At 40.0% G+C, this 11,320-nt stretch overlaps 1 protein-coding gene across 3 annotated transcripts; it reads left to right on the forward strand.

Annotated features, from left to right (window-relative positions):
* The first annotated feature begins 206 nt into the window (after nt 1-206).
* LOC132708153 (uncharacterized) lies at nt 207-11,304 on the forward strand. Of its 3 annotated transcripts, XM_060680303.1 has the most exons (14): nt 207-1,238; nt 1,299-1,446; nt 1,498-1,803; nt 1,858-2,029; nt 2,166-2,335; nt 2,621-2,843; nt 2,904-3,101; nt 6,604-6,762; nt 6,825-7,075; nt 7,130-7,544; nt 9,561-9,739; nt 9,797-9,984; nt 10,042-10,229; nt 11,179-11,304. In XM_060680303.1, the coding sequence occupies exons 1-13, from the start codon at nt 937-939 to the stop codon at nt 10,217-10,219; spliced, it is 2,889 nt and encodes a 962-aa protein (XP_060536286.1). In that variant the 5' UTR covers nt 207-936; the 3' UTR covers nt 10,220-10,229; nt 11,179-11,304. The 3 variants fall into 3 exon arrangements, with proteins under 3 accessions (XP_060536286.1, XP_060536273.1, XP_060536279.1); XM_060680290.1 differs by having other exon boundaries at nt 208-1,238; nt 9,797-10,229; XM_060680296.1 differs by having other exon boundaries at nt 208-1,238; nt 6,828-7,075; nt 9,797-10,229.
* Nucleotides 11,305-11,320: the final 16 nt, after the last annotated feature.

The raw sequence follows: 11,320 nt of genomic DNA on the forward strand, positions 1-11,320 counted from the left end.
AAATTAAAGATATCACTTCGTTATGGAAAAATTAAAATAGATACGTCAAGCGAGGCGAGGTAGGGTTAGACTTCTCGGAAATATTAAAAGAATACACCACACTGCCTTAAACGGAATGAATAATCTAATCACTCCATTGATTATTAAAGGGAATCCAACGAACCGCAACCCGCTTCGCGTTCTGTTCATTTCTGAAAAATTCCATATCTGTGCGTCCACAATATTACGAACGACAGAATTATAAGTGTTTCCATAACACGCAAAACGAAATATGGAAGAGTATCGGCAATTTTACAATTCAATGAAACCTCGGCGGAAAAAAATTACCATAGATTGCAAGTAAAATTGGAAACGGTTGCTTTTCACTTCAAATACGATAAACATGGATTTTAATCGAAGAGGATGTTCTTGTTAACAGTGACTTGTGGATGCTCTATTGCCGCTTATGCAGGTAAAATGGCCAGGTCAAATGTTTATGTAAATATAGACATTTCAAGTAAAATATGGAAAAATAATTCATAGTTGCTACAAAATACCATAGTGGTTATTCGCAACCAGAGATAAACTTTCACTACCAAACTCATCGTCTGAGGCGCGCTGTATTACCAACAGGGTTGATGCAACGCTTGGCAAGCGAGAGTTCTCTTTTTAATTTGAGGAGGTCTCTTTTTAATTTTTGACTTGTATGGTGGATTATTTTATTAACAAACGAATGTTTTGCGAAAAATAAAAGGCCCCTAGCGGTTTAAAACGCGTTAGGTCATTTAGATTTATTCGCAATTGTATTTAACCGGGATTCTGGAGGTTACCGAATCCCGCCTGTCTCGTTGGGGCGATTGTTTGCAAACATGTTCACAGCCACAGTGTTGTTGAAAAAAACTCGGAATATTTAGGCAAACATGTGAATAGTGCTGGAGTTAGGGTTGTTCGGATAAAATGGGAAGTCAGAACACTGCGTCGGAATCCGACTTCAATGTGTTGCAGTTTGAGAAGACGTTAAATACTTTGAAAGACTCGCAAGAGAGTATCAATAGCTGCTGCCAGTGGTGCCTAAAAAACAGGCAGCATCACAAAAAAATCGTAAACGCGTGGTTGAACGTTTTAAAACGTGTTAAGGTGGAACAGAGACTTATTTTGTTTTATCTGGCTAATGATGTCGTGCAATATTCCAAAAGAAGGAACTATGAGTATGTGGAGAGTTGGGGCACAGCATTACAGAAAGCGACGACGATGGTCAGGTGGGAACTCTGCTTTAATTGTAATTTGTCAGGTTTGCTAAGTTTTGCATAATCTTGTAGGGATGATAGAGTAAAACACAAAATATTGAGGATATTTAAAATCTGGGAACAGAGAGCAGTTTACGGGGAAGAATTTATAGCAGACCTCTGTGGGCTCATCAATGTCACCCCGACAGGGGTAAAAAATGATGAACCCCATGAATTTCAAGTGAGTTTTTAACATTCTTGCCATTGCTGGCCGGCAAACATGATCTTGTAGGCAACTTACGTCGTCAACAAAATTAAAACATGTGCTAACTTGGAAAAGGACACGGACGCCAAGTTAGTGGTCTTGAGGGAGCATAACCCCAAAATTCAGGTCTCGGAGAATTTGATAACATCTTTGAAAGATCGCGCGCACGTGGATGATGTAGAAAAAGAGATGGAAGTTTATGTCAAGCATATGGAAAGTTATATAAACGCGTTAAAGGCTGAGATCAAAAGTAGGATAGCTCTGATATCAGTGCTGAGACAGGCTGACACCCAATTGGAGGCCGATCGCAAGGATGTCAAACTGGTTGCTCATGTAAGTTGCGGAAGTTTGTCTCACCGTGCGCGGTAAGAAAATACTCTTCTGCAGGCCTATAAAATGTTTGGGCAGAGAGTGAAGACTTTCCAAAAAAAACTGGAAGAACATATGGCAACCCTGCCCAGTCCTTTGCCTTCGCCAGACATAAATGCTCCCTCGCCTAGTCCTGATTCCGATCTTGAGTTACCGGAAGACAATCTGCCGGCTAAAACTACTAATTCTGGTATTTGTACTATTTCATTACTAGTAGTTCTTAGTCTTAGAGCCCTAAATATTTCTGGAGTTGTTCATTTGAACTACTTTTCAGAAAGAAGTCCAAAGCAAAAATATTCTAGGTATTTATTTCCATGAGTTTGTAGATACTCAGGTGTCAGTAATTGGTGTCGAAACAAACATTCATTATGTCAACGCGGGTTACTACAATCCCGTGACGAATACTATCACGACGTGCTCAAGCGACACCTCCACCAGTTTCACCACCAATGGGTTCACCAGTTTTATCGGAACGAACATGTCCTTCGATGTGTCAGTAAGTTCATTTAGGAGAATTGGGATTTCTTAAGGATATGTATTGTATATGTTTTTCATGTCTTTGCCAACCCTAAACACTTTTACTTAAATAAGATCGAACTTCAATATTGCAATAAACATGCTATAAATATGGTGCCTTGTTAATATAACAATCCATCTGGAGAAATACTTTATTAACAATCATTCTTTAAGTGGTTGAGTTAGGCATAACCATTATTAACTCGAACTAACTACCTATGAATATTAATGTACAATGTAATACGTAGGATGGCATTATTTGCAGACGATCGACAGCTCAGCGCTGTTTAGCGCGGCGGACAATAGTCGAGACGGCTACGGGGGGGCGTCGGCGGGCGTCGCGACGTCCCTCCCCGCAGACGCGCCCGCCTCGGCGACGCCCTACGCGTCTAGCCATCTACCGCTCGCGCCACCCCCTATGCCCCCATTCACCAAAGCTGCAAACAATTTCGGCAGCGAGTCAGGCGATTTGAACGGCCCCATTTATGGTGAGATAAAAAAAAGTGTCTGCTAACTTCCTTTCTTTCTCCTCTGCTGTGATGTAACAGGTACGGCGTCGAACTTTCAATCAACCACGACGTATACCGCGGACGTTTACGTGCAGGAAGGAGGCGCGGGGACGCGGGATTCGTCTCAGTTCAGTTACCAGCAGACGCGGGACGCGGAAGTCCCATATCAGCCCGACGCCTCCGCCGCCTCCGAGGAGTACGACCCCGCCGACTTGCCTGTAGGTTGGCCGGACGAAGGTACTTTTACAAGTTGTACTTGCGGGCAGGATTCAGCTTTTTTTCCTTCTATATTCATTCAGCTTTGTTTTCAGCTAATTCTATGCAATGAATGTTTTTGCGCCAATAGTGCCAAGAGCACAATTGATACTTTTTTTTTTTTTTTTAAATTTAAGGAAAGTGGACAACATTTAGCCCAAATTATTCATTAATCAACAAATTTGAGCGGTCAACCAATAAAATGTGCGATTCAACTTTTTTTTCTAGTCGGTTTACCTTGAAGTATGCAACTGATAACCAGGGGCGACCAGTAAAACTAGCTTGGTTGAAATTCTAACCCTACTATTTTTTGTATTATTATTGTTCTCCAGAAAATATAGTAATAATAATAATAATAATATTAATAATAATAATAATATAGTTATTATTGTTCTTTGATTATAAATATAAATATTAACAATCAGCAATTACATTACATTATATACATATAACTGTATATACTATTTATTTCTGTTATGTATGTTATATGTTAACATTATCAAAAGTTAACAATGATCAACAATAATTTTTTGCACAATCTTTGGTATCTCAGATTTGTTTAAATGGTTATACTATAGAGCTTTTATTATTATTTTCTGGTTTATTCCAAATAAAATAAATCAAAACCACTTAGCCTAATTCAGTCAGGGCACGCTAAATCTTTGGGGTTCTGTAGAATCACATCACGTTGGGCAGCAGACCTTTGTTAATGCGATGAGTTATTTTGTTTTTATAATAGTTGGTTTTTAATATAAATCTTGTCACTGATTTGATATACAGTTATTTAAAAGTAAGCAGATTACTCTCCTCAAAAAGTAAGTTAGTTGGGAATTGCTTTTTTTTTTTAAATACAATGTTTTTATAATCCATTTTTGAGCCACCTGCTACCCTAGCACATGCGTCCCATAGGCATTATCCCACAGCACTAATCCATAGTTCATTATTGACTCTATTAGTGAAAAATATACCATTTTCCCTCCAAAGATAACTTATTACGTAATTCATAGAACTGACATATTAGTTTGCTGATTTTCCAAGTTACATAATTGGTATAACTGTTCCAAGTAAACAGTTCATCAATCAGTATGTCCAGTTATTTTGTAAAAGTTTTTCTTTCAAGAAAGCTGTTACATTTACAGTCTACGTCTTGTTCACAATAGGATTCATAAAGTCTTAGTTTCTGAATATTGGTAGGGACAGATTTTCTCGATAAAGCGAAGGTAATAAAATGTGTTTTGTTTATATTTAAAGACAATAAAATATGATCTAGCCATTTCTTTAATCTTCTCAATTGGGAAGACCCCACCTGTAACCTATCACTCAACATATCAACCATTTCCATACTCTGTGTTCTCTCATTCAAATAGGATCTAAATAGGTTATGTGCTACTCCCCCCTAACACCAATATCATTCCGCCTTTCCTGTAGGATTCCGTGACCCACAGTATCGAAAGCTTTTGTCAAGTCAAGAAAAATACTCATCATGATTATCAAGTTCACACAAAATTTAATCTGTCACCCTACAAAGAGGATTTTCCGTGCTCGAGTCCTCTCTGAAGACCTACTGATTGTCAAGATATATTAAAAGCTTATACTTTATACCCATTTCAATTATTTTACTAATAGTGCTTATTAGTGCAATTGGTCTATAGTTACTAGTCAATTTTTTGTCGCCATGTTTAAATAGAGGAACAATGATTGCATTTTTGAGAACATCAGGGAAGACCCTGCTTCTAAACACCAAATTTACAATATGCCTAAGAAATATACAATATTTATTTTTATTCTTGCAGGGCTTATGTTATCCTTACCCTCTTTCACACCATTTTTTAAACTCTTTATTTGATCCAAAATTTCATTGTTGTTAATTGGTGTAAAATAAAAACAATTTAGTGATTAGATATTCTTCCTGCTAACTTTTCACCAACTTCAACAAATCATTTAAAATATTTTTATTCCAAAAGCTTCATTATCCAAGGTTTTAATCTAGCTTTTTTACAGATCACTTTTCTAGTTACTGTCACTCTACCAATACAAGTTTTAATATTTGCAATTGCACATTGTTATTATGCACAACATAATGTCATGATTCTTCTGAGATGTATTTAGAGAGCAGGTTATGGTTAAGATATGTAAAGGTGTTCTTTTTATGAACTTTTGAGATATTTGGATTAAGTCTAATGTTAAGCATTATACAACTTAAACTATTGTATTCAATATTTCGCTTAAGTTCTCAATGAATACATTTGTAACAATGGCATGCGTACGATAAGTTGCACAGACATCAACATCGACCATTTCCTCATTTTTAAATAGAGTAACTTTTATAAATTTCACATTGTTCTTTGCTATGAGGGATTGCTCCTGATAATATTCTTCTTTTACATATAACCAACAACCATCAAAACTGTTAAGAGAGTGCTGTCGTTCCAGAAAACGCAGTAGCGTGGTATACTAGAGTCGCTTGTGTCATAGATAGTGAGCGTTTCTGGCATTACAATCACATCAAAATCTCTGCCAGTCGACATCAGAAAGACAAGAAAGTTCCAAAGTTTTTATAGACTCTTCGTATATTTACATATCACCAAAATTATTCGAGTAGCCAGCCTAAGTTCTGAATTTTGAGTTATTCTGTAAATCAGCGGAAATAACATTTAAAAGAACAAACTACTCCACTGCTACTATCTTCACGAGATAGTCAGTTCCAAAATAATTTATAGAGACTTTGCCTCCTCATTTAATCAACTCTGTTAATACTTTACTAATATACACTAGGTTCAATATTCGATTGCAATATTGCATTGCAAGATGTTGGACAGTCTGCTATAACCCTATACTCTCGATTTAAAAACAATTCTGGATTGGAGCTGATTCTGGTTGGAAAACGTGAAGTTATAGATGGGTGGAGTTAAACAACGATAATTAGAAGCGCAAAAAAGCTTTTCTAATTTACCAAATTACAGGTTCAGCAGTCAAATTTGTTTTCCGTATTTCAAACTTTTTCTCTAAATTTAAATAATAAATGTTTTCATCATTTTTGAATGTTCCAGCTGGTAAACTAAAGTTTTCTTTTTTTCGCATTTTTTTTATTTCACCAATAGTTGTCTTTTTGAAGAGAATAATTAAACCTAAGTGCATGTGTTAGATTGGTGAAAATTATGATCATTTTAATTTAGAAGCTATGTAATAAAATTAATCAGTATATTTTTTATTATTATTTGATTTAATTTTCAATGACATTTGATAATGTTTATAATGGGATTTATTTTTTCATTTATCGGATCCAATTCAACTGGATATTATGCTGGTGCATTTTTTTTTGTTTTTTGTAAACATAAAAAGTCAACAATCTTTCGCGTGCAAGTTTCGCAGTAGTTCAAGCTTTCTGTGCGTCAATGATTTGATTAAAAAAATTGTCTACTGGTAAACGCGAAATAATCGCCGTCCCGCTTCTGGATTTTGAAAGGCGACGTACCAATTACAGGCAGCTGGCCAAACGCCAAAGACACGATGGACACGCCTGAGAGCCCGCCCACATTTGAGAAGGAGGGCTACGCCGACCCCATAGAATACCACGACAACAGTGGACAGAGAGGGGCAACAGACGTCGATCAACGGGTCCTGCCCGGCATGGGGGACATTGGTCAGTCTCTCCCACGTGGGGTATGCTGGGTAGTTTTGTGTGATTGTCGGGGATCGTTTCAGAAGACTCGTTGAGCAGTTTGGGCGGTAAGGACGTTGACCACCGGAACCTGATCAGCCTAACGGGGTCGCCCGCGCCCACGGAGAACGCTCCGCCCCCTCGACCGCCTGACGCTGCAGATGATATCTGGAAGGGCCGTGATCAGGACTACAGACAACTGTCGAATCCACCTCGCTCCGACAAGGATTACCGGTTGCAGTTCAATTTGGACCTACCGCCGCCACCGCCCCCGCCTCCTAAATCTCCGAATCAGGTAAATCGCGGCATTTCCGACGTGTGCCTGGGCGCCATTCATATATTTGCGTAGAGTTCGCAACGGCCTCTGCCATCCATTATGGATATGGACATCAGGAACCCTCCGCTCCCGCTCTCGGCTCTGATAAGCCCGGCCCGTAGGAAGGAGAGCAACGTTGAGAGCATAGACATGGATCTGAGCGACGAGGACATGGAAAGCAGAATGTTCAGGCAGGAGAGCAATGGCAGTCGTAACGATCTAGGCGGAGGATACCAAGAGGGTGGCACAGCGAGTTTAGGCTCCGACGACCATTTCTCCCTTCAACCGCCGCCTCCGCTACCCGACCTGCTGGACGACGTGGATGTTGACGCTAATCAATTCCTTGACGACCTCTCCAACGACATATTGGAGTTCGGTAAGCTGTCGACGGAGTTAAAACGGACAAAGGATACGAAGATTGAGGCGAACATGTGGCAACTACCTCCGGGTAAGTTATTATCGGTGCAACATTGGTAGGAATATAAATGGGAATGTTGCTGTTGTCGAGTCTCTGGTTGGTTAGACTGGTTGGTTAACTCGAGCCAATAAATACCTGGTGAACTTCTATCTATTAACCATATTTATTGATCTACCAGTTACAAAATTCACTTCTACTTTACATCTACCTCCCTCCCATTCCTTATGCTAACTAGTTACCGCATGTATTTATATGAAATATCTAATGATTACTTTACATAGTGCTTAACTAAACACAGATTATAAGGTGATGACAATTTAAAAAGAATTACTTTGTTGGTAAAAGCGTAAACAAGAGGTTGTATTATCCTATGCAGGTATAAATTTGAAAATAGCGTTACTGGATAATCTAGTTTTTAAAAGAAGATTTATTAATAATTTTCTTCCGTCATTACTTGATATAATTTCATAAAGCATTGATAATTTCATTCTTTGAATCTTCCAATTTTTTTGAATAAATTCTATATTGAATCCTTTGATTTAAAATTAAAATTTTAAACTCCTTATTATGTTTCGGTTCTAAAATATGTACGAGGTTAGCGCCAAAATTTAACCGGCCTGACATAGATGCAGCTCCAGTATCACGATAAAACTTTGTCTTCTTTTAAATATATATCTTAGTAGGCTGCGAAAAAAAAATTGAAGTCTTGCGTCAAATAGTTTATTATTGACAGCATTTTAAACAAAACGTGTCCGAAAAAATGTCGCAAATAACGCAAGTTGAGTTTAGAGCAGTCATAAAGTTTCTGACAAACGAAGGGTTAACACCTAAAATTATTAAAGAAAGGATGGACCGTTCAAAGTTCTCCTTCGTATTCTGTAGTGAAAGAATGGGCAAAATGTTTTCGAATGGGGCAGGAGTCCCTTGAAGATGATTTAAGAACTGGTCGACCATTGGAGGTCATAACGGAAGATATTATTGCGGTTGTGAAAGAGGTGGTATTGATTGATCGACGTTTAAAGGTCAAGGAAATCTCAGAAATTACTAAGCTTTCTGATACAAGTGTTCGCCGAATCCTGCAGGATCATTTAGGTAATGCATAAGGTTAGCGCATGATGGGTTCCTAAAAACCTTTCGGCTATTCAAAAACAACGCCGTGTCGAGTGTGCGCGGTTTTTTTGGATCTCTGTGGGTCGGAACCGAAGCCTGTGATAGCAACTATTATGACGGGAGATGAAACTATGCTTCTCTATTATGACCCTCTATCGAAAAAAGAATCGATGGAGTGGCGTCGTAAGGGTGAAGCACCTGCAAGAAAATTCAAAGTCTGGCAGCCAACAAAAAAGGTGATGGCCACGTTTTTTTTGGGATTGTGAAGGAATTCTTTTGTTAGATTTTAAAGAAACTAATACCACTGTCAATGGTAAATATTACCCAACATAAATTGCGAGAGTGCACACGTCAAGGAAAACTGGCCAGAGACTTGCGTCTTTTGCACGATAATGCACCTGTCCATACTGATGGTATTGCACAAGCTGCCATTTTAGAGTGTGGGTTCCGACAGATAGATAATCTTCCCTTTAGCCCAGATATGGCCCCCAGCGACTATTATTTGTTTGGATATTTGAAAAAGGACTTACGTGGATGGCTGTTTAACGACGAAGTTAAAAGAGGCTGTTTTAGCTCATTTTGCAGCCAAACTAAAAGAATATCTTGTTAAAGGGATTGAGTTATAAAGAGATGTAATAAGTGTTTTGAAGTTAAGGGGGATTATATTGAAAAATAATACAAAATTGTTACTCTACTTTGTTTCTTTCATATTCAGGCCGGCAAATTTTGGCGCTGCTCTCGTATCAAATCTTAGTTTCTTGAGATTAGCTGTGGCGTCACTAAAGTTTATAAACTATCTTTGTTAATTTATTTGTTACGGCTTATAACACAGAATATAAGTATTAAGTAACACTATATAGGATTGTCTCACCATATAGCGTAGTTCGTATATCTGGTCTGGTCCCATTGTCCTTTTAATCTTTGCCACATTGAAAGGTATGCCGCCGTCAAACGTGCCTCCACCTGGAATGCGGCCCCCTGGTCTACCGCCACCCAGTATGACAGACGGCCACATGCGACTCGATAGACAAGACTCGATACCGCCGGGACCTCCCATGCCCCCCATGAACTTTTTCCCATTGGGGCCAATGCCGCCTCCTCCGCCGGATCAGCAGGTACCCCATTTTCAAACTACTGAATAAGTTAAGCGATCTTCTTGTTTTCGCGGTCAGATGGAGATGCCCAAGAGCGGGTTGCTACTCACGCCGCCCCTCCTACCCAATCCGCCGACGATGGACATGAATCAGCCGCCGCCCTCGATGTCCGGTACGTGGATGGGCGATCAACCGCCCCCGCCCTGGACGCAGCACTCGCCAAGCCACGCCCCGCCCTTTGACGATTCGTACACCGAGGACGGCCAGTACTTTGAGGCTGCGGACAACACGGGGGCCTCCGACGTCAACTTTAACAATTTTAGGGAGTTTAGGGGCCATGGACAAGGAGGCGGTTTCCGGGCCAATGACAGTTGGGACTGGAGTGGCGTCGGCGGCAGGCCTAGAGGTGTTTTCCGGGCTGGAAACAGGACCCGGGGTAACAGGGGACCGCGCAGGTCACGCGGCAACTTCAGGAGCCCATATCGTGGGGGCGCGTACTGATGAGCCAAAGGTGTGTACGCGCCCGAAACGTTTTTTCTAGGTTAGAGCCAGTGGCCGAGGGAGAGTTTTGACGCCAGCTCCCTCAACTGCCACCTGGCATTGAACTTTTATTTTGCGGTATAGACGCACTGATAAAATTAATCGCGTTTAGGTGTCACGATCCAGTTGGATATTCGGCGGTGTAAAAACAGTGCGAGTTGGGCAAAACGCAATGGCATGGAGAGGTTAACAATTATAGCGGCTGTTTTAGTCCCCGCTTTTTACGTGTCCGGGATTATTTTGTAAAATAAAAAAATGTGCCTCGAAAATAAAATTTACCTTCCGCGGCCCCGTTCCCGCTCGCGCCATTTTTATCGAACTTTTTCCTAGACCCGTGGTTTCTTTTGTTGTATCCATAGAATCCGTTTCCGGCCTCCTTTTGTATGGTAGGCCCTCGATTTTATTTAATGCTTCACGTTTCAGTGAAACGATTAAACCGATCGCAGATCGTCACCCTGTCACGAGTTCGTCTTCTTCGATTTAGTCGTTTAGCAGCGTTAGTTTAAGCACTGATGTATTTCTCAATAAAAATATATAAAGGATTTGTTTATAGTGGGTAATAAATGTATATTTACTGGCTGTTTCTGCAGAGTTTTTTGCATTTTCTTAGATCGAGCACTAAACAATAAAACGATTCCGGCCGCCTCGGGCGCATTAATTTTTCTGGGACGTTCGTCTCGTTTATTTTTTTTAACCCCCCGAATCCTAACCTCCGGCTTTTTTTTTATCCCAAGCAGCCCGATACGATCGATTGCCCCACGTCGGCATGCAACCCGTCAACAGCCGCCGTCGTATGTTTGGTTGCATACCGTTTGGTGCGATCCGTCGTTGAGCGTGCGAACAGGACAGGCATAGGCGTTTCCGCCTATGCCGACAGGACCGTACCGAATATGTTGATTTACGTTCTTTTTTTGTTTCAGGTGGTGAGAAGGCCGCGGAGATATCGCGTAAAGACTCGTTTATTTATTTTGTACTGTAAATACCTCTAATTTGCGTCGTTTTTAGACGAACCGAGCGATTTTATAGGATATAATTAAAACCACTCGTTAGAAAAGCGTAGAA

The sequence above is a fragment of the Cylas formicarius genome, unplaced genomic scaffold, assembly GCF_029955315.1.
Source record: "Cylas formicarius isolate icCylForm1 unplaced genomic scaffold, icCylForm1.1 PGA_scaffold_10__41_contigs__length_53128322, whole genome shotgun sequence".
Classification (NCBI taxonomy): Eukaryota; Metazoa; Arthropoda; class Insecta; order Coleoptera; family Brentidae; genus Cylas; species Cylas formicarius.

Bases quoted from the DNA above. Each gene is read 5' to 3' on its own strand.
- LOC132708153 (XM_060680290.1), top strand. From the start codon at position 937: ATGGGAAGTCAGAACACTGCGTCGGAATCCGACTTCAATGTGTTGCAG. The intron at 7,076-7,129 runs GTAAATCGCGGC...ATATTTGCGTAG, and splicing joins CTCCTAAATCTCCGAATCAG to AGTTCGCAACGGCCTCTGCC. The intron at 7,545-9,560 runs GTAAGTTATTAT...CCACATTGAAAG, and splicing joins CATGTGGCAACTACCTCCGG to GTATGCCGCCGTCAAACGTG.